This window comes from Aquarana catesbeiana, linkage group LG09 (assembly GCF_042186555.1).
Source record: "Aquarana catesbeiana isolate 2022-GZ linkage group LG09, ASM4218655v1, whole genome shotgun sequence".
NCBI classification, from domain to species: domain Eukaryota; kingdom Metazoa; phylum Chordata; class Amphibia; order Anura; family Ranidae; genus Aquarana; species Aquarana catesbeiana.
This window is the reverse complement of record NC_133332.1, coordinates 283673663-283697445: the sequence shown is the minus strand read 5'-3', so window position 1 is coordinate 283697445 and position 23783 is coordinate 283673663. Positions and strand designations below refer to the sequence as shown.

Genomic DNA, 23783 nt, shown 5'->3' with positions numbered 1-23783 from the left:
AGACCAGATACAAACCCACAAGCACAAACTGAACACCAGAAATACGATCTGAAAACCACAAGTCTGAAAAAGCACAAATCGTCTCTCACCAAACTTTTACTAAAACGAGATTATCAAAAGGAGCCCAAAGGGTGGCGAGCTTGGTACTGAACTGCCCTTTTATAGTCTCGTTGTACGTGGTGTACGTCACCTCGTTCTTGATGTTCGGAAATTCCGACAACTTTGTGCGACCGTGTGTATGCAAGACAAATTTGAGCCAACATCCGTCGGAAAAAAACTATGGATTTTGTTGTCGGAATGTCCGATCAATGTCTGACCGTGTGTACAGGGCATGTGGGGTTCCCCCCACAATCCATACCAGCGGCACCAGTCCAGCGCTGCCTTCCCCCCAAACTTGATGGTTTTAGAGTGGCTAGATCTCTGAATATGCAGAAATGAAAGGACAAAATGGCATGTAACCTTTAAGAGGTGATAACAGATTTGAACTGTGAGAGAATAAGGGTCATGGATGGCAGATACCTGGGGGCACTGAAATTCGCTTTTAATTTTGGTGCCCGTATATTTTCTTTTAAGCTGCTGACAGTGAAAACTAACATATTGGACAATAAATAAGCACATACTTGTTCTTGGTCAGAGACTTTTTAAATAGCGGAAGAAGTATGAGGATGACAGTCCCAAAACATGTAACTTTAAACCTATTACAACTCTTCCCAATGCTTTCTACAAAAAATGAAAACCTTTTAGCTAGAGTTTTAGTTTAAATCCAAACTCCAGGCAAAATTTGAATATAAACAGTGCTTTGTGTAGCAATTACCTTACTGCTCAGTCTTGGTTCCAAACACCTCTTTCTAAGCCATCCTGCAATGTAATAATTCAAAGTCAGTTTCCAAATTGAGCTAAACTAATATCCTACCGTGGGGATCAGGCATTTTTTCTGCTCTTTATCTTTTTGGGCACTGGTCCCTTTGGTCCCTTCACCACCCTGTGGGTTCTCTGGCCCCTAGAGCCTATGAAAAAGGACTCCTTTGCTGGAAGTGTTGCCTCCAGCAATAGGAGGTGTCCACATCACACAGACAGTGATGTGAACATCCAAGAAAGGACCCCAGGAAATAAGCAGAGGAAGGGAAAAGGATTGCTAAGTGACCTTGGTTTCAGGTAAGTAGAAATGGGCATTTGAATAGTTTTTTTTTTTTTTTTTATACAAGCCATTAGTTGGAGGTTTTTCCTAATTTTCATGGTCATTTTATTGATGATAATTCAAATATGGATAACACTTGGGCTTGGGTGAAAAGTGGTTTATGCTTAGTGATGTGTTTCATAATAGATTGTTTAAAAAGCATTTTTGTTCTTTTTATCAGCAGGTATCCTCCTCACAACAGTGTTAATGTAATTCCATAGTCATGTTCAATATATCTAGATGTGCATCTTTCATTAAAGGAGAAGTATAGCCACATGCTGTATTGGCTATACTTCTCCTATGGACCACAAGAGTGCAGTTTGTTCTGTACTCTGTGATTCATTTTCAGCTGATAGCAGGTTAAAGTCTGCTGTCGGCTGACGTCACAGAGCTGGTCCAGGCTCTGAAAAGATCCCAACCATATGGCTGGGATCCACCCAGATGCCTGGACCGGCAGTTGGCTTAGTCTCACAGCGAGCCACTAAGAGCTTGAGCCAGCTCCTCCCATCCCCTCCACAGCCCAGCGCTCCAGTAAGCACTGGAGGGGCAGAGCAGAGAGCGTGTGACTGGCCTCCCTCTGCAGCCTAAAGACCTAGAGCTGAGCGATCCACAGTATTTGATGCTGCATTCACCTAGGTGAGTATCATTTTTGTCCCTGTCTCTCAGTTGTGCTTTTGTATAGCCACCCAACCACATGGGACAATACAAGTGGCTGTTTCAACACACATTACATAGGCATGGTCCACTGTCATCACCATCAGAAAATCCACAATTTGAAAATCTACACAGCCATCACTGGAGTGCAAGTAGAAATGAAATGGCCACAAAGAGGCTGCAGAAGCTAAACAGCACCAAAAAGCAAACTAAATGTAATTCAGTTAGGGTTTACACCTACATTAACCACTTGGCGTCCGCACTATAGCCAAATGATGGCCACAGCGCGGACCTGAATTTCCGGGAGGCCATCGTATGATGTCCTCCCCTTTGCATGCTCCCCGTGCCCCCTGGAGGCACTGAGACTTGGGTGATCACAGATCAGAGTAAGGGGTCGATCCCTGCCCCTTACCACGTGATCAGCTGTCAGCCAATGACAGCTGATCACGTGATGTAAACAAAAACTTGGTAATCATTTTTTTTTCCTCCTCACGCTGATAGTGTGAGGAGAAAAAAAAGCTGATCACCGGCTTATGTGCAAGGGACATCAGTCCCAAAGAGGAAGGAGGCACATCTGCCTCATCTGTGCCCACAGTTACCTGCCAGTGCCACCTGCCAGTGCCCACAGTGCCCACCAGTGCCATCTATCAATGCCCATGAGTGCCACTTATCAATGCCCACAAGTGCCACCTATCAATGCCCACCAGTGGTGCCTCATCAGTGCCACCTAGAAGTGCTGCCTATCAGTGTAACCTACCAGTGCCGATTAGTGCCCATAATTGCCACCCATCAGTGCCCATCACTGCCACCCATCAGTGCCCATCACTGCCACCTATCAGTGCCCATCACTGCCAGTTATCAGTGCCACCTATCAGTGCTACCTATTAGTGCCACTTCTCACTGCCCACCAATGCCATCTATCAATGCCCTTCAGTGCCACCTCTCACTGTCACCCCTCAATGAACACCAGTGCCGCCTATCAGTTCCCACCAGTGCCGCCTATCAGTGCCCACCAGTGCCGCCTTATCAGTTCCCATCAATGCAGCCCATCGGTGCCCATCAGTGCAGCCCATCAGTGCAGCCTATCGGTGCCCATCAGTGCAGCCTCATCAGCGTACATCAATGAAGGAGAAAAATTACCTGTTTGCAAAATTTTATAACAAAATACAAAAAATATAATTAAAAAAAAAAAAAAAATCGGTCTTTTTACATTTTTTTATCAAAAAATAAAAACCGCAGAGGTGATCAAATACCACCAAAAGACAGCTCTATTTGTGGGGGAAAAAAATGATAAAAATGTCATTCGTGTACAGTGTTGTTTGACCGCACAATTGTCATTCAAAGTGCATCAGTGCTGAAAGCTGAAAATTGGTCTGGACAGGAGGGGGGTTTAAGTGCCCAGTAAGCAAGTGGTTAAAAGCATCCTCTCTGTTAATTGTGCCATAGCAGTTATAAATATTGATATCCAAGATATCTGTTTTCATGCAATTTTATATAACTCTGACAAACTGTCTCGAAATTGATAACTACTTAATGAAAAATATAAAAAATGTTACTTAAGAAATATTGCTGGCATTACATTATATATTTTACCTGTAGGACTGAACATGGAGGAAGATGGTCCACTGCAGGATGTACCATTAAAAATATCCTTGATGATGCAACCATATGTTTTTGTAATCACACCACAAATTTTGCTATCCTGTTGCAAGTGTACGATGTCCAGGTAAAGAAAATAAATAGCTGATATTTGAATAGTAATACTAAAATTCTATCTTTACACTTCAGTCATGCTAAAAAACCTAAAGATGGACTAAATGGCTCCTGCTTATCATTACCACGGAAGTGCATGTTGTTCAGTTTTCTTTACAGATATAAATGTAAGACAATGTTTTTATGTTACATCAGTGTTCTTCCCTAGTAGTGATGAAAATAGGTCCTGTTAGCAGTCCTTGAAGATTACAGCACTGTTCTCACTGATAATGCTCTAAATTTCTCATTATTGTAAAATACAAATAAGCATTCTTATATCATGTGTAATGTGTCTTGTAGTGTTTATTTCAGCCAACCCTTGTTGCTATGCCACTATTCAAGATAAACTTATCAATAAATACAATGATCTTTGACATGATTTTCTTAGATTGGATGATGGCTCATAGCTTAAGTTTCTAAAGCTTTGTTATAATTATAAAATTATTTTTTGTACATATGCAGAGAAGTACAGAAGAAGAGTGGATTCTAAGAACCTTGACTTTTATTGGCTGTGGAGTGTCATTATGTGGTCTTGTCGTGACTTTTATGCTCTTGCTCATCGTGGGGTAATAACCTACTTGATATTATTATACAGTAGTTAATAGAACTATAAACTTTAACCTGCAAAATGTCCATGTCTTCAGAATAAGAAAGTGAATTCCGTCATGGCAAAACAAATGTTTACATTATATTTTTACAAAGAATTACTCTATATCAGTAATGATGAACCTTGGCACCCCAGATGGTTTGGAACTACAGTTCCCATGATGCTCCACTACACTGCAAATTGGATGAGCATCATGGGAAATGTAGTTTCAAAACATCTGGGGTGCCAAGGTTCGCCATCACTGCTCTATATGTTCGAACAAGTAGAACGCATAGGAAAATATGCCTGAGATATAGATGAAAGGTTCATTATGATGCAGCAGTTCATTAAAGTTGATGCACCATCAAGTCAAAAATGCCTTTTTATTTTCAGGGTTCCAGTATCAGAGAGGACAACTGTTCACAAGAATCTGATATTTGCTCTTGCTGCAGCAGAGGCACTGCTTATGTTTAGTGATATGGCAAAAGATAACGAGGTTAGTAATTTAGTAAAACATGATGAAAATTGTCTGATATTATTTTTTTAAACTTGGTTTTATTGAGTATATGTAGACAGAGGTACATTCACAAAAAAAAAAAACGTTTTGAGGACAGGAAAATACATCCAAAGTGTCACGTCTGGTCTGCCTGAAACCGTATATATACAGTATATAAGACAGTACAGTGGACAAATGTACACAAGGAGTAGCGAGATCTACAGAGTATCAAATTTTGTTTTAAAAATAGCAAGTAGCATAGTCTCAAGTAATGCAAATCAAACATGATTGACATATGTCAATCATTAGAAAGGTGAAAGGGTCGTTGTTTTGCTCAGCCATAAAACAATTGCAATAAAGTAAAAGGCCTAGAAAACAAAGAAAATGTGTCCCGCATGTGATGATTGCACCTCAGTGTAATAGAGTATCAAATACGGCCAGCATGACCGTATCAAAACCATTATAGGAGCTGCTCGTTTGATGCGGAATTCATTACCAAGGAAAGAAAAGAATCTGCCGTATACTGGGTGTCTAGCCAGGGTTCCCAAATTTTATTACATTTCCCCGGGCGACCCATAGGTTCATAAATTGCCTTAAAAAAGTATTCATAACCCTTGAAATTTTCCATTGGCCCTTGGCTCTGTAGGTGGCTCATTGGGGCAGTTCTGCCAGGAAGGGTCATCTGTTGGATGCATCAGATACAAGAGCGACAGTAGCTTTCAATTTTGGCCCTCATGGATGGGCAGGAAAAAAAACGATCTCTGACTAGTTTAAAAGGTTCTGTCTACCCCTAAGTGTTAATGATCATCGTGCAGAACCGTTGGCACTACATATCGGTGCCTCTCAGAAAGGAACAACTGCCGAGCATCTTCTGAGCTTCCAGAGGGACCTTTCTGATAGATGTCATCTTCCAATTGCATCTGATTCCACTCTCTGTAAACTGTCTTGGAGTCTCTGACGGAACTGTCTAACAGCACCTGGGGGTCTCGATCAACTAATGCTTTCCTAGTAAGGTTGCATAGCGGATCCTTTCTCAAATCCTCCTTTGTCACCTGGGGCAGCTCCCCACTGTGCACGTGAGTAAGGTCTCAGTAGCATTTGGGTACCCCAGCCAGGGCCGCTCCAGCAGATTCAGCTCCAGTGGCCCCCTTGTAATGATGCTCCACCCCTTGGCACACCACATGGACTCCTTCGGGGGTCAAATGAGCCCAGCTCTCCAAATCGACATTTGGAGCCTAGGGTCTTCGGGATAGAGCATCTGCAGCTCGGTTTTCCACTCCTGGTCCGTACTTCAGGCTGAACTTGAACTCAGACAGAGCGGCCAACCAATGAAGCCCACTGGTGTTCAGCTTGGTAGTTGACAGTTAGTAAGTCAACGGATTATTGTCTGTTTTAACCACAAATGTAGCTCCGTATAAGTAGTCCCTCAGCTTGTCAACTATGGCCCACTTCAAAGTCAGGAATTCCAACTTGTACATGGGGTAGTTCTTTTCAGAGTGAGTGAGACTCTGTCACTCATGGGCTATAGGACTTAGCTTCCCTCCTGATTCTTGATGCAAGGCTCCACCCAGCCCATATCAGTTGGCGTCAACATGAAGCTTGTAAGATTTAGAGGGGTAAGCGTATGCTAGAACTGGTACTTCAGTGAGATTCCTTTTTAGGGGATGGAAAGCTTTCTCACATTATGAGGTCTATTGATTCTGGACAGAGTCTCGGGATCTCTTATCCCCTTGTTTCGTCAGGTTTCCTCGGTTTGGCCCATCTGTAGCTTTGCCCATATCATTCTGCAGTAGCTCATTAATGGGTCTAGCAATCTTTGCGAAATTCTCCACAAGTCTTCAGTAGTAAGAACAGAACCCTAAGAACAATCTCAACGCCGTGACAGTCCTCAGCCGAGTCCAGGAGGTAACAGCCTCCAGCTTCTTAAGGTCCGTTGCCACTCCTTCAGCTGAGACCACGTGTCCAGGGTTGCCAACCTACTAGTTTGAAATTTACTGACATGGCACCCAAAATTTAATGGCACAGCCAAGTTTTTACTGGCATTTCCAAAAGTTACAAAATTACTGTTTTAAGTGCAAATTTCAGTATTTAGGTTACAAAGAAGTAAAATATGCAAATAGCAATGTGATTTAAGGTAAAAAACATATTTCTTATTTTATTTTCGATATACTAAGTAAGCAGCTCAGGGACAGGACTCAGGAGGGCAAGAAATTAGAATGGGCAGGCACACAAACATGAAATTTACTCTCACAGTGACACTGACAGCAGTGTGCAGCAGCACAGATGATCATGACACCTCACCTCACCGACACGACACATCCCCTCTTGAGTCACAGTGACAGTCTTTCTTCATGCCAAGTGGTTTCTTCAGTCCACTCCAATCCAAACAGCACTAACAGTCCTGCTCCCGGCTTACCTTGTTCTTGTCCTGCAGACCCAAACACAAGACTCTGGCCTCTCCGCTCAGCTCCTATGCAGTATGACTTCACACGATATGCGCAGGCATCGCCTCTGCAGACATGCCCCCCCACTGGCACCAACCAAACACACTGTGGCAGGCACTCGGATGGTCTCAGCCAAGCGTCACTGCCATTTTTTTTGCCTGCAACCTTTTTCTGTAACCAGCATTTACTGGCAGGAGAAAAGTGCCCATTTTTTACTGGCTATCAGTAAAAAGACTGATGGCTGGCAACACTGTACGTGTCTCAGAGAGGTGACTAAAGTTTGGTAAAACTGACACTTTTCCAATGACAGCTTCAGTCCTTCCGTGTGAAATCTCTGGAAAACCTTCTCTAGTCGTGCTTTGCATTCTTTCAGTGTCCTCCCAAAGACAATAATGTCATCCAAGTACACGAGGACCTCTATCAGGTTTATATTGCCCACTGTGTTTTCCATCAACCTTTGAAAAGTGGTTTGGGCTCACGATAATCCCTGTGGCATTTGATCGAGTTTGAAGAACCTTAACAGACTAATGAAAGCGTCTTCTCTCGATCATCAGGGTGCATTGGTATCTGATGATACCAACTCTTCAAATCCAACATGCTGAACCATTTTGCTCTAGACAAACACTGTAGAGCATGTTCTATACGAAGCATGGTGTATTGATCTGGGAACGTTCTTCGGTTCAGTGTTCAATAGTCAATGCACATCCGGAGTAGGGATGAGCTTCAAGTTCGAGTTGAACCCATGTTCGACTCGAACATTGCCTGTTCAGTTGTTCATTGAATTGTGAACGTTATGGGCCGTTCGCGCCAAATTCGAGTGGCGCGTCACAGCCCATAATTTACTGCAGCATCGCAGTGCATTGCTGGCTTATGATGGGCCAAGCATGCACTATGACCCGTATGCTTGGCCAATCACAGCGCCGTCTGTACAGAGAGCCGTAATTGGCCAAAGCCAGGGTGGCTTTGGCCAATTATAGTTTAGGGGGTTTAGTACACGCCTCACACTATATAAGGTCGCCTGCGTGGCGGCATTGTGTAGTGTGTTGCGGCGGTGGAGAGAGATATACAGAGAGACCGTGTCATTTAATTTAAGTTAGATAGAGTAGGCAGGCGAGTCAGTTAGCTGCACTTACAGTGTATTGTGTGTGTGTATATATATATATATATATATATGCATCCTAGATGTTGTGTGTGTGTGTGTGTGTATATGTGTATATATATATATATATATATATATATATATATATATATATATATATATATACACTGTATTCAGTTTAGCTAGATCCGTTCCTGTTATTCTCTTCCTAATATACTGACAGGCAGGCAGATGTTTTTACTGTATTTACAGTATTTACAGTTAGTGTACTGTGTCCTTTGCACAGTGTGCACCTAAAGCTACCTGAAGACAATTGCTGGTATTCTTCTGATCCTATTAATACCACCGGCAGGCAGCTGCAATATTTACAGTTAGTGTACTGTGTCCTCTGCACAGTGTGCACCTAAAGCTACCTGAAGACAATTTCTGGTGTTCTGATCCTATTAATACCACTGGCAGGCAGCTGCAGTATTTACAGTAAGGCCCCTTTCACACTGAGGCGGTTTGCAGGCGGTATTGCGCTAAAAATACCGCCTGCAAACCGCCCCTAAACAGCCTCCGCTGTTTGTTCAGTGTGAAAGCCCGAGGGCTTTCACACTGAAGCGGTGCGCTGGCAGGACGGTAAAAAAAGTCCTGCCAGCCGCTTCTTTGTATTCACCGCTCCTAAACCGCTCCTGCCCATTGAAATCAATGGGACAGCGCGGCTATACCGCGGCAATACTGCGGCTATAGCCGCGCTGTACTAGTGATTTTAACCCTTTTTCGGGTGCCAGCGGGGGTTAAAACCGCACCGCTAGCGACCGAATACAGCTGCAAGAACGACGGTACAGCAGCGCTAAAAATAGCGCTGTTGTACCGCCGACGCCCCCACCGCCCCGGTGTGAAAGGGGCCTTAGTGTACTGTGTCCTCTGCACAGTTTGCACCTAAAGCTACCTGAAGACAATTGCTGGTGTTCTTCTGATCCAATTAATACCACAGGCAGGCAGCTGCAGTATTTACAGTTAGTGTAATGTGTCCTCTGCACAGTGTGCACCTAAAGCTACCTGAAGACAATTGCTGGTGTTGTTCTGATCCTATTAATAACACAGGCAGGCAGCTGCAGTATGTACAGTTAGTGTACTGTGTCCTCTGCACAGTGTGCACCTAAAGCTACCTGAAGACAATTGCTGGTGTTCTGATCCTATTAATACCACAGGCAGGCAGCTGCAGTATTTACAGTTAGTGTACTGTGTCCTCTGCACAGTGTGCACCTAAAGCTAACTGAAGACGATTGCTGGTGGTCTTCTGATCCTATTACTACCACAGGCAGGCAGCTGCAGTATTTACAGTTAGTGTAATGTGTTCTCTGCACAGTGTGCACCTAAAGCTACCTGAAGACAATTGCTGGTGTTCTTCTGATCCTATTAATACCATAGGCAGGCAGCTGCAGTATTTACAGTTAGTGTACTGTGTCCTCTGCACAGTGTGCACCTAAAGCTACCTGAAGACAATTGCTGGTGTTCTTCTGATCCTATTAATACCACTGGCAGGCAGCTGCAGTATTTACAGTTAGCGTACTGTGTCCTCTGCACAGTGTGCACCTAAAGCTACCTGTAGACAATTGCTGGTTTTCTTCTGATCCTATTAATACCACAGGCAGGCAGCTGCAGTATTTACAGTTAGTGTACTGTGTCCTCTGCACAGTGTGCACCTAAAGCTACCTGAAGACAATTGCTGGTGTTCTTCTGATCCTATGAATACCACAGGCAGGCAGCTGCAGTATTTACAGTTAGTGTACTGTGTCCTCGGCACAGTGTGCACCTAAAGCTACCTGAAGACAATTGCTGGTGTTCTCATACTAATAATACTACAGGCAGGCAGTTGATTCTGCTAGCTGCAGTATAATCAGTATATACCGTATTTATCGACGTATAACACGCGCCGGCGTATAACACGCACCCTAAGTTTAGGAGGGAATTTTAAGGAAAAAAACTTTTAGGAGGGAAGTTTAAGGAAAAAACTTACATTTAAATGCCCATCAATACAGCCTCATCAGTGTCCATCTGCAGCCTTGTCCAGTGTCATTTGCAGCCTTGTCAGTGTAGCTTTGTCAGTGCAGCCTTGTCAGTGTAGCCTTGTCATTGCGGCCTTGTCATCGCAGCCTTGTTATTGCAGTCTTCCAGTTTAAAAATGGCGCTGCCGAGATACAGAGCCAGATGTCCTGCGTATCTCGGTGGCTCTCGGGTCCTCTCGGCGGCTCTTGGGTCCTCTTGGCGGCTCTCGGGGTCCTCGCGGTGGCTCTTGGAGGCTCTCGGGTCCTCTCGCAGTCCTGAGTGGAGCCAAGAGGAGCCAAGTGTACTCGGCTCCGCTCACCGTCACGCCCAGTCCCTGTGTTATGTTCATCATAGGGCGGGACTGGGCGTGACTGTGAGTGGAGCCGAGCCGAGTACTCTGGGCTATGTATCTCGGCGGCTCGATCCACCGCTCACAATCAGCGGGGGATCGGCGGGCGATTGGCGTATAACACGCACCCATGATTTTCCCCTGATTTTAAGGGGAAAGAAGAGAGTGTTATATGCCGATAAATACGGTATATACATCCCAGCTTTGTGCAGCTACATCTCACTGCAGGCTATTAGTATGTCTGGAAGGCCAACAAGGAGAGACAGACAGTCACAAGCCAATAAAAGAGGGCAAGCAGGCTCTGTGTCTAGAGGCAACAGTGCTGGTCATGAACACGGTGCATCCTCATCAGCACGTGGCCGTGGGACAGCTTTTATTTTTTTTCGGCAGCTGGCCGTGTTGAGCTGCAACATGCCGAAGACTTGGTAGAGTGGATGACCAAGCCGTCCTCATCCTCCTCATCCTCTCTCACCCAGGCTCAGAGTACTTTGTCTGGCAAAGCAGCTGCCAACGCAGCCTCTTCCCTCGGCTCAATGGCATCAGTCACTCCTTGCCTAGCTCCACCATGTCCTCCTGAGGAGTTCCCCGAACTGTTTGACCACAGTGGTGGGTACATGCTCCAGGAGGATGCCCAGCGTTTTGAAGGCTCCAATGATGGTACCCAGCTAGAGGAAGGCAGTAACATGAGCCCAGAGAGAGGGGGTGCCCAAGAAGGACAGCAATCTGGCAGTCATGTTCCCCCAGCTGCAGCATACTGCCAGCTTTGCTCCAGTGATGAGGGAGGGGATTATGAGGAAGTCACTGACTCCACGTGGGTGCCTGATAGGAGAGAGGAGGAGAAGGAGGCACATCTCCAAAGAGGCAGGATGCCCTCCAGGGGCTAGCTTAAGGGCATCACACAGCAGAGCTCCGCATGTGCAGGGCGCTGCTGTCTCTGCGCATTATTCCAAAAGTTCTTTGGTGTGGGCCTTTTTTGAGACAAGTGCCCCAGATGCTTGACCAGACATACTGCTGTTATTTGCAACATATGTCTCAAGCGTATCTCGCGTGGCCAAAACATCACCCGCTTGGGCACCACATGCTTGACCAGACATATGTTGACCTGCCATGCAGTTCGTTGGCAAGAGTACCTAAAAGACCCACACCAAAGAACAAAGCGGACTTCTCCTTGCTCCTCATCAGCTGGGATCTCCAACCCCATTATACCTTCAGTCCTCTCTGAAACCTGAACTGAGAGGAATGAAGGTGTAGAATTAGGTGTGTCACAGCCAAGTACTTGTGGGAAATCTGCAATCGGTACACCAACGTCAGATTGTACCAGGCAAATTTCCCTGCCCCAGCTGCTGCACCGCCGAAAGAAGTTCGCTCCCAGCCATCCACATGCCCAGCGGTTGAATGCTAGCTTGGCTAAATTGCTAGCAATTCAACTGCTGCCTTTTCAGTTGGTAGACTCTGCAATGTCTTGGCCTTTCTGGACAGGGCGGTCAGTGGTAAAGTGCATATTACCACTGACTCATGGTCCAGCAGGCATGGACAGGGACGTTACCTATCTTTCACCGTGCACTGGGTGACTCTTCTGGCAGCTGGGAAGGTTGGAGGTTGTTCTGCCAAACCTCTCTCCTCCACCCCCTCCTCTTCTTCTTCCTCCATGGCCTCTTCCTGTGCTGATTTGTCCTTGGAATCAGCGGTGCTCCATAGGCGTTCAAGGGGCTATGCAAGCACTCAGGCAAAAAGATGCCATGCGGTGCTTGAGCTGGTGTGCTTGGGGGACAGGAGCCACACTGGGGCAGAAATTCGTCAGCTCTGCAGGGGCAGGTTCAGAGGTGGTTGACAACCACGCCAGCTTAAGCCAGGAATGGTGGTTTGTGACAATGGCACCAACCTCCTCTCCGCCCTCCGACAGGGACAACTGACCCATGTGCCCTGTTTAGCTCACGTCCTTAACTTGGTAGTGCAGTGGTTCTTGGGCAGGTACCCGGGCTTACAGGATGTCCTGAGGCTGGCCAGGAAAGCCTGTGTGCATTTCCGCCGGTCATATAATGCCAGTGCTCGGCTGGCTGACCTCCAAAAGGAATTTAACCTGCTCAAGAACCGCCTAATCTGTGACATGCCCACCAGGTGGAACTCAGCGTTGGCCATGCTGCAGCGGCTGCACACGCAGCAGAGGGCCATCAATGAGTACCTATGCGACTATGGCACCAGGACAGGGTCAGGGGAGCTTGTTTTTTTTTCCCCACACCAGTGGGCCATGATCAGGGATGCATGCACTGTCCTGTCACCATTTGAGGAGGCCACGAGGATGGTGAGCAGTGACACTGTCCCTCTTGTCCTCCTGTTGGAGCACGCTACGTGGAATAATGAACAGGGCACTTGAGGCAGAACAGAGGCAGAAAGAGGAGGACTTCCTTACCTCTCAAGGTCCCCTTTATCCAGACAGTGTTCTTGCGTGCCTGCCGATCACACAGGAAGAGGACAAGGAGGAGGAGGATTGTGTCAGCATGGAGGTGGGGCCTTGCACTCAGCATCAGCAGCAGTCTTCAAGGGATTATTTACAGTCTGAAGAAACCCATGGACTTGTACGTGGCTGGGAGGAGGTGGCTGTGGATCATGTCATCCTTAGTGGCCCAGAGGACTCTGGACCGAATGCCTCAGCAAACCTACGCTGCATGGTCTCCCTGATCCTGCAAAGCCTGTGGAAGGATCCTCGTATTCGTGGTATCAAGGAGAGTGATCATTACTGGCTGGCAACCCTTCTTGATCCACATTACAAGGGTAAGGTTGCGGACCTTATCTTGCCATTGCAGAGGGAGCAGAGGATGAAACATCTTCGGGAGGCCTTGCAGAAAGGTCTGTGCAATGCGTTCCCAGGGACTGGGAGGTTACAAATTCCTGTTCCTGGACAACATGTTGCTGAGGCTTTGGTCAGTAAAAGGGGGTGCAGGGGAGAAGGTGGCCATCTGATCGATGCGGTCAGACAATTTTTTAGTCCACAGCCCCAAGGTATGATCGGTTCCAGCAACCATCGCCAGCATCTGTTTTACATGGTACAGGAATACCTAGGGGCAAGATCAGACTTGGACACCTTTCCCACTGAAAATCCTCTGGGTTACTGGGTCTTGAGGATGGATCACTGGCCAGAGCTTGCACAGTATGCAATTGAGCTACTGGCCTGTCCTGCATCCAGCGTTCTTTCGGAACACACATTCAGTGCTGCTGGAGGCTTTGTAACCGATCACAGGGTGCACCTGTCCACCAACTCGGTCGATCGACTGACCTTCATAAAAATGAATCAGTCTTGGATCACCACCAGCTACCAAGCACCTGATGCTGATTTAACCGAATAATTTTTTTTTAAATGTCAGATCCCTTCAAGACTGCCTATGCTGATCCTCAGTGACTACCCTGTTATGCTGAGTGACTATCCTCTTCCTCTTCAATGATCATGCTGATAGCTTGTAAGAACATTTTTGCTTCTGGGCGCCGCCACCAGTGGCTTAGGCCCAATTTTTCAGCCCCTGTTTAACAGGGGCGTGTAATTACAATTTTTGATGCAATACTTTGCAGCAGGGCTCATTCCTGCGCTCCAACTAGAGTATCTGTGAGGGGTTACAGAGTTGCGGGACCAGCACCAGTGCCTAAGGCCCAATTTTTCAGCCCCTGTTTAACAGGGGCGTCTAATTACAATTTTTGACACAATATTTTGCGGGAGGGTTCGTTGCTGCGCTCAACTACAGTATCTGTGAGAGGTTGCAGTGTTGTGGCACCAGTGTCTAAGGCACAATTTTTCTGCCCCTGTTCAACAGGGTCATGTAATTACAATTCTTGATCTAATATTTCACAGCAGGGTCCATTCTTGTGCCCACCAAGAGTAACTGTGAGGGCTTACAGTGTTGTGGCAACACCACCACCACCACAGGCCCAATTTTTCTGCCCCTGTTCAACAGGTGCATGTGATTACGATTCTTAATATAATATTTCACAGTAGGGCCCATTCCAGCACCCACCAAGAGTAACTGTGAGGACTTACAGTGTTGTGGCACCAGCACCACCACGACCACCACCAAAGGCCAAATTTTTTTACCACTGTTTAACAATGGCATGTAATTACAATTCTTGATATAATAGTTCACAGCAGGACGTTCCAGCGCCCACCAAGAGTAACTGTGAGGGCGTACAGTGTTGTGGCAACACCAACACCTAAGGCCCAAATTTCTGCAGAGTATATAGGGCAGGCCCCTACTTTCAAACATCTAACTTACAAATGACTCCTACTTGCAAACGGAAGGAGACAACAGGAAGTGAGATGAAAGGAAGGGAAATTCTCTCCTGTAAGAGTTAATATGGGAAACATGTGTCTCCTCTCCACTGATGCTTTATCACCAATCCTTGTTTCACTAAAAACCCCAAATTTTCAAAAAACATTTGTCATTGGGACAGAAAGTGAGGTGAAATCTTCTGAAGAGGTGCACAGACAGCAAAACAAATGTTACAGGGGTGATAACCCTTCCCTATGTTTTCCAAAAAGCTTAAAAATAGATTTTTTGGCTGGAGCTATACTTTAAAAATGTACCAGGTCAAAATTACAAACAAATTCTACTTAACAACAAACCTACAGTCCCTGTCTTGTTTGCACCGCCTGTATACTGCTGTTCAGAGTATATAGGGCCTGGGGGCCCTACGCCTCCCTTTTTTTTAATTTGGGTGCGGGGTTCCCCTTAATATCCATACAAGACCCAAAGGGGCTGATAATGGGCTGGGGGGGTACCCATGCCATTTTTCTCAATGATTTTCATCCATATTGGCGGAACCAGACATTACATTAAAGCCACAAAGTTTTAAATGACTTTTTTTCTTTTAGAAAGGTCATTTTGTGCCGGGACAGTTTTTAACACGGGAAACACGTGCCACTTCACTTCAGGCATACTATAGACACCCCCCCAGGTACTATACTTAAAGGAATATTTCACTTTTTTTTCACTTTAAGCATCATTAAAATCAAGTCTCCCGAAAAAACGGACGTTTTTAAAACTTTGTTTTGCATTGATACACTGGGGCAGGTCCCCAAACCCTTTTTAGGACAATAACTCTCATATTAGCCTTTAAAATTAGCACTTTTGATTTAGAACATTCAAGTCCCATAGACTTTAACGGGGTTCTAAAGTTCGGGTGAACTTTCGGTCCGTTTGCAGGTTCTGGTGCGAACCGAACCGGGGGGGGTGTTCGGCTCATCCCTAATCCAGAGAGACCAAAGGGACCAAAGAGCAGGGATGGTCTTGCTTGACTGTGGCTTCCATACAATCTTCCTCTCCTGGCTGCAGCACTCTCTCTCTGGCATCTAGACGCCATATCTTCCTACTCCTTCAGCTGGGGCCCTCTGTTCTTGAACTACATGCTGAAAGGCCTGCTTAGCTGAGGATGTATCTTCTCCATGACCGAACCTTTCGAGGTGCCAAATTTCTAGCTCCTCTAGCTGACACAGCGCAATATGCTTCAGGTGTTTGCCAGAAATCCCTGTACAATAAGGTCACTTTGGTATAGACCTCCTCTACTTGGAGCGAGAAAACCGGAGACGGGCCTACTATGTTTTCCGGCAGATTCTTCACCTTGGGCTCAGTCACCTGGTCCCTAACTAGCTTCCTTAGTTGTAGCAAAGACTTATTTGTGGCTCAAGTGGAAGGTGGTGCATTGACTTTCTGTGCCCTTCCTCCCAGCCTGAGTGGCTCATACCTAGGTACAGATAAAGGAGCAGGGGTACAGAAGGCCTTGCTTGTTGTTCAGGTTTAAGATCTCCCTGAGCTTTGGAGCTCTGATTCTTCTTGGGGTCCTAACTTCTTCACTGAGGCCCCTTGAAGTTTCTGCCCCTGCTTTTAAGAACAGCTTCAGTAAGGCCTGTAACTCCTGTAACTCCTCAGCCAATAGCTCTGGCCTGACTCCTTCCTTGGGGTATTGAGCCGTGAAATGTCCAGCTTCCCCACATCTGAAGCATCACTTTCCCTTGACTTGGGATGACTTGGGCCCTCATGGGTCAAACCTTGACTCCTGTAGCTTTATTGAGTCTCCATCACTTGCATCAGCGCTTGTATTTTAGTCTGAGCTCGAGCAACAGCTCCACTTGCTTTGGTTCACTAACCAACTTTGGATCATCGAGACTGTCATATCCCTCTTGATCTGTCTCCACCTCACTATCCTCATCTGAAAGGCTGGTTTCTGTCTGGGCTGCACAGGCAGACACTTTTTCCCTCCTATGCCCATCCTTAGGCGGATCTCTTGACTCTTGATTTTTCTCCTCTGCTAAAGCTTCCTCTTCTCTGACTTCCCTTACCAATTCTGGCTTGAGCTCCCTTCAACAGCAGCTTCAAAACAGTTGGGTGATTTGGACATGCCTGAACAAAATAATAAATTTGATTAGCGGCTAACAAGCCACTGATCAGAGCTATTTACCTAAAATGACCCCCTCCTCAACCACTGCCACCGTCTCTCTACCTCTCACCCGCTACTTCCTCTCCTCCTGCACTGCCTAAAATGCCTGTGCTGCCCCCGGCTCCTCCCTCCTACTGTCCTCTGCCTTCACCACCACACCGACCCCCTTGCACAAATCCTAACCCGCCATCAGGGCGCCACCCCTCTATGCAGCTCTGCTAGCTGGCTTTCCCTCTGCCCCATCCCACCAGCTGCAGCTGTGGCCCGGGAGATTGGCGAGTGGTGTGTGTCAGGATGGAGAGCTGGGAGGGCTGGTAAAGCCCCTTTTCTGTCCTGAATGAACAAAGTGATCGATACTCTGTCAGTTTGTAAATGAATGGGAGTCTCTATACAGACTTCTATCTCATTCATTACAGTGCAGCCCAGGTTGCATAGAACCTGACGTCTGTCCAAAGCCCCCCCCCCCCCAAAAAAATGTAAAAAAAATAGAATAAAAATAATAATACAATTGTAAAAAAATATAAAAATAAAGAAACCTAGTAAGGGTAGTTTTAGGCATGAGTCTAAATCTCCCTTGCCACTGAAGCTTGATCCGCATTTGGATCGTGCTGCAGAGGCTACTGACAGACAGTGAGGAAGCGATTGAATGCCTCTTCACTGCCTGTTTTAACCCCATTTCAGCCAACAAATGCAAATCAACTACATGCATTGCATGCAGTTGCAGGTCCTTTGCAGTGTTTTCTCAGATTTGAATGTGTAGCATTTGGAAAGTGGCATCACTGCAAGTCAGGTCAACTGTGTCGCAGCCGTGAAGCTTTGCAGGCCGCAGCATTTAAACAGCACCATATTGCAGCTTATAGAGGTAGTTGGTGTGCAGCAGAAATGCAGCTCAATCGTGCAATTTTGCTGCCCCCACCTGCAAATGTAAACAAGGCCTAAGGCTTAGTTCACACGGGTCATACTACAATGAGGCCGTGTTTAGCTGCACAGGGATGCACATGTGTTCTGTGCATTCCCATGCAGGCCAACCCATTGATGTCAATTCCTTTACAGGACACAGCAACTGTATGATAATGCACAGGTGGTCCGTGCATTCCTGTGCAGGCAGTCCCATCCATATCCATCGGGATTCAGTGGCTGCATGGACACAGCCACTGTTCACAACTTCCATGTGGGTGCATGTCACTGAACTCACACTGTCTGTACGTGGGGCCATGCACCTATACCTGCATAAATGTCCAATCTGTCTTTGCAGCTGCTGCGTTCCAACTGACATGAATAGGACTGCCCATGCAGGGATGCACAGAACACCTGTGCATCTCCGTGCAGGTAAAACATAGGGGATAGTGGCACTGTCACTAGGTATGCATGATAAAAAAGTCCATCAATTTGGTCCTTGTTATGAAGTTTTTTACATAAATGGAGAGGGGTAGAGACTGAAAATAAAGGGAAAGTGGGGGTGAAAAGGGGAAGGAGAAAAGACCTGTATATAGTTTGCAACAAGGCCATACACCAGGGCAAGCCTTCAGAGGGAAGTTGAGAGCAGACTCCAGGATATGCAAAAAGAAGAGAACAGGTGCCTCCAGGTTAGAACCAGTAGCGTTTAATACATTAGAGGTGCATTTATCCACTTACATCAAACTAATAGACATCCGGCACATGTCCTATTCACACTGATGTGGTGTCCGTCCAGCGCTTTGGCGTTGTAGCAGCTTTTCCATACGAGGAGAATCCTGTCCAGCAGGGTTTCCGGAGGACTGGAGAGCTGTGACCGAGGCTTGGTTGAGGCTCTGGTCGGTGGTGGAATGCAGCATCGGGCGCTGTGACATCACTGGTGGTCGGAACGATGTTTCGGAGCATGCGCTCTGACTAATGCCCTGTACACACGTCAGATTTTCCAACGGAAAATGTGCGATCGGAGCTTGTTGTCGGAAATTCCGACCGTGTGTGGGGTCCATCGGACTTTTTCCATCGGAATTTTCGACACACAAAGTTTTAGAACAGGTTATAAAATTTTCCGACAACAAAATCCGTTTGCGTCAATTCCGACCATGTGTGGACAATTCCGACGCACAAAGTGCCACGCATGCTCAGAATAAATTCTGAGACGGAACTGCTCGGTCTGGTAAAATTAGCGTTCATAATGGATAAAGCACTTTCGTCACGCTGCAATTTTTTAACTTGTTTAATGCAGCGCACTCTCTTCTTCTTTATAATACTAGAAGAATGAAGTTATTTTGCTGCTCATATTCACACAGAGTTCTCACAAACTTCTTTATTATTTATTGTGATTTCATGAATATAATATTTTTATTTGTCACATCTCCCGAAAATAATTACATTTTGGATGTTTTTAGATTTTTTTTTTTTTTTTTGATATCCTGATTTCCTGTTATTTTTTGAATATATTTTTTTTAACTCCAGAATAGTTTTGAGTGTGTTTTGTGTGTCAAGTTACCACAACACCATTATTATCTTGTATTATTTAATCTCAAGGAGGCTGCTTGGTGTTGGTGTCTCTTGTTAATTTCACATTGTATTTTTGAAATGTACCTGCCTCCTCACAAACAAACTGTCTTTTTTGAAGGAAAACACACATAGGCGAGTATAATAAAACAAACCAAAAATTTATTAAGGGGTCATAACCAAAGAAAGAGGGAGGCAACGCTGGAGAAACAGCAGAAATTGGCGAAGCCTTTGGCCCCCCAGGGCACACATCAACTATTTTACTGCAAAATTGGTGGCCTGAGGAGTCCATATATAAGAGTACAATCTGGTCCAGAAGTCCAAGAGATCATGAACAGCAGCAGATGACATACATTTCCCCAGGCTGTGGTCATACAAGAGCCAACATCTTTTGTAAGACCAGACTGAACCCAGGCCATCACTTTCTTGTCTTCCTTACACTTTTCCTTCCAGGATGTGTCTGTGGTATTGGAGGTGTGGCAGGAGGAGGATGATGCAACTCACACAGGTGGGTATTGGGTGTGATTTCGCCTCTCACCCCCTTAGTTAATGTTTTATAAAGGATGTCCTCACACATGAGGCGTTGGCCCTCCTGCATGTCCTGCAGTTTTGTGGCAGCCATGCAGGCAAAAGCCTCTTCACGAGTGGGGGTGGCTCTGAGGGACGCAGGGACAGGAGGTGGCTCTGAGGGGAAGGAAGCCTGAGCGCTGACTCCTCCACGTTACTCCCCTTCCTGGGTATTTTGTTTGGAAGGCAGAGGGGAGGAACCTGCGATTCTGTGAGGCTCCTACTGGGCCGGCCACCTCCTGGCTGACACTAACCCCTGCCTCCTCCTGGCTGCCACTAACCCCCGCCTCCTCCTGTGTGCCACATTCCAGAGCCTCCTCCTGGCTGAGGTCTTCCTGTGTATGAAAAAGGAACATAGTTTTAGTTTTTTCTTCATCAATCGCACACAATTTTCACCTCATGAATGTTGCAAATTGAATGTTAACAATATAAAAGACTATCATTCTGAGCCCAGCATTTTTCATTCTTGTCCCAATTATTTTTGCCCACTACTGTCTATTGATATGTAAAACACTTTATTAAATCAGCAATTAGTGATCAATAATAACATCTAGTAAACATCATTTATTTATTGACCAGAAATCTGTAGAAGAATGCTATACCTGACTCAAGCTGGGCTCCTCCACTTCTTCCTGACAAGTCCCAGGTTGGACATCGGAAGCCTCAGCTGGGGTGGAAGTTAGGGTGGAAGAAGGGTTGAGAGGGATTCCCTGACTTCAGTCTGGTCTGACAGAAATCGCAGTCTCTCACAGTACCAGAGCCTGGGGACATAAACGTCATCTGCTGCAGCTCCTGATCTCTGGGAAACCTGGACCTTCTTGCGCTCCCTAAGATAAGTGCTCCTCAGGCCACCAATTTTGGCTTTTAAATAGGGGATGGTTGCCGTGGGGAGCACCGGCTTTACCAACTCCAGCAGTTTCTCCAGCGCTGCCTGCCTCTTTTGTTTATGATTATATTGCGGGTGTTTGACCTGCCACAGACAGGGCAGCTCCCTGTATTTATCTATGAACAGCGGGAGGAAGTTGTGGTCATTGAAGCCATCCATTTTATTTGCAATACACAAGACAAACCCTAATGTCAGGCTAAAGTCTCCTAATCTTGTCCCAATATAGGCCTCAATCTATAAGCAGTATAGGCCCAGGTTTAAATGTTACCTTCATTATCACGATCGTTGCTTCCGATACTCCTTCCTCCGCTCACAGATCGTACGTACGACGCACGCGTGTTGTGCTTTATATACACTGCGCATGCGTGAAACTCCGCCCGCCCCTACGTTCCTTCTAGTCTATTCCTTGCCCCTTCTCGTTCGGCACAGTGGAGAAGAGCACATGGCGGAAACACAACAGGTGTGTGCTAATAGCAGCAACGAGGAGGAGGAGGAAAGGCCGGAGCCAGAAATGTCACGATCCCAGAGGAGATTTAAGGCATCAATTATGGCCTTTTTAGAGATGGTGGAGATGGTGGACATATTGAAGAGGGCCGACTATGACAGGAAGCATGGACCTTACCCCAACCCAAATGTCAGAAAGGCCAAGATCATGGCAGAAGTTGTGAAGAGACTGCACAGAAATTTTGGGGTACGGCGATCCAAGGATCAACTGAGGAAACGGTGGTCAGACCTCAAATTAAGGGAGCACGATCAGTATAGAAGGATCCGGAGAGTGCTGCAAAAAAGTAAGTAGTTGTCCTGTGTTCCTATTCTTTACTTTTATTATGTTCGTGCTGCTCCATGTGCTTTTCTTTACTGTTGTAATGTTTAAAATGGCAACTTTCATGTTCATGGACACATTATTCGCTCGTAGGAAACATTGTTCGTTCGGCCAATAAAACACCATGTTTTGTCCAGATGCATTTCAATACATTTTTTCTGGCCTACTTCTCTTAAAATAAGTTTGTTGTCTAGATGGTTTAGTAACTAGAATGAAATGCAAACTAGATTCTGTGTAAGGAGAGGACACTCAGCAGCTGTTTACACATCTTGACGCTGGAGCACTAGTGTGGGACACAAGTACAACCTTTTTATTAGTAGGGGGCCCACGCAGGTGCTCCAGTGTATACTATAGGGGTGACTCGATCTGTGAAGCTTGTACAAAATAGGTAAGTATTCAAGCTTGACAAAGGACAAAAATATTTCTTCATCTTGCAACTAGGGATGAGCCGAACACCCCCCTGTTCGGTTCGCACCAGAACATGCGAACAGGAAAAAAGTTCGTTCGAACATGCGAACACCGTTAAAGTCTATGGGACACGAACATGAATAATCAAAAGTGCTAATTTTAAAGGCTTATATGAAAGTTATTGTCATAAAAAGTGTTTGGGGACCTGGGTCCTGCCCCAGGGGACATGGATCAATGCAAAAAAAAGTTTTAAAAACGGCCGTTTTTTCAGGAGCAGTGATTTTAATAATGCTTAAAGTCAAACAATAAAAGTGTAATATCCCTTTAAATTTCGTACCTGGGGGGTGTCTATAGTATGCCTGTAAAGGGGCGCATGTTTCCTGTGTTTAGAACAGTCTGACAGCAAAATGATATTTTGAAGGAAAAAACTCATTTAAAACTACTCGCGGCTATTGCATTGCCGACAATACACATAGAAGTTCATTGATAAAAACGGCATGGGAATTCCCCAAAGGGGAACCCCGAACCAAAATTAAAAAAAAAAAATGACGTGGGAGTCCTCCTAAATTCCATACCAGGCCCTTCAGGTCTGGTATGGATATTAAGGGGAACCCCGGCCAAAATTTAAAAAAAAAAATGACGTGGGGTTCCCCCTAAATTCCATACCAGACCCTTCAGGTCTGGTATGGAATTTAAGGGGAACCCCGCGCCAAAAAAAAAAAAAAAAAAAAACGGCGTGGGGTCCCCCCAAAAATCCATACCAGACCCTTATCCGAGCACGCAACCTGGCAGGCCGCAGGAAAAGAGGGGGGGGACGAGAGTGCGGCCCCCCCTCCCTCCTGAGCCGTACCAGGCCACATGCCCTCAACATTGGGAGGGTGCTTTGGGGTAGCCCCCCAAAACACCTTGTCCCCATGTTGATGAGGACAAGGGCCTCATCTCCACAACCCTGGCCGGTGGTTGTGGGGGTCTGCGGGCTGGGGGCTTATCGGAATCTGGAAGCCCCCTTTAACAAGGTGACCCCCAGATCCCGGCCCCCCCCCTGTGTGAAATGGTAAGGGGGTACATAAGTACCCCTACCATTTCACGAAGAAAGTGTCAAAAATGTTAAAAATGACAAGAGACAGTTTTTGACAATTCCTTTATTTAAATGCTTCTTCTTTCTTCTATCTTCCTTCATCTTCTGGTTCTTCTGGTTCTTCTGGCTCTTCTGGTTCTTCCTCCGGCGTTCTCGTCCAGCATCTCTTCCGCGGCGTCTTCTGTCTTCTTCTCCTCGGGCCGCTCCGCACCCATGGCATGGGGGGGAGGCTCCCGCTCTTCTCTTCTTCTTTTCTTCTCTTCTTCTCTTCTTCATTTTCTTCTCCGGGCCGCTCCGCAATCCATGCTGGCATGGAGGGAGGCTCCCGCTGTGTGACGGCGCTCCTCGTCTGACAGTTCTTAAATAACGGGGGGGGCGGGGCCACCCGGTGACCCCGCCCCCCCTCTGACGCACGGTGACTTGACGGGACTTCCCTGTGGCATTCCCCGTGACGTCACAGGGAAGTCCCGTCAAGTCACCGTGCGTCAGAGGGGGGCGGGGTCACCGGGTGGCCCCGCCCCCCCCCCCGTTATTTAAGAACTGT

At 46.2% G+C, this 23783-nt stretch overlaps 1 protein-coding gene across 1 annotated transcript in view; it reads left to right on the top strand.

Annotated features, from left to right (window-relative positions):
• ADGRD2 (adhesion G protein-coupled receptor D2) overlaps positions 1-23783 on the top strand; it is a 1056485-nt gene that overhangs the window by 384747 nt on the left and 647955 nt on the right. Inside the window, exons 14-16 of the mRNA XM_073600363.1 lie at positions 3431-3557; positions 4046-4149; positions 4563-4665. Coding sequence (XP_073456464.1) covers positions 3431-3557; positions 4046-4149; positions 4563-4665 — 334 coding nt within the window. The remainder of the gene's footprint in view (positions 1-3430; positions 3558-4045; positions 4150-4562; positions 4666-23783) is intronic.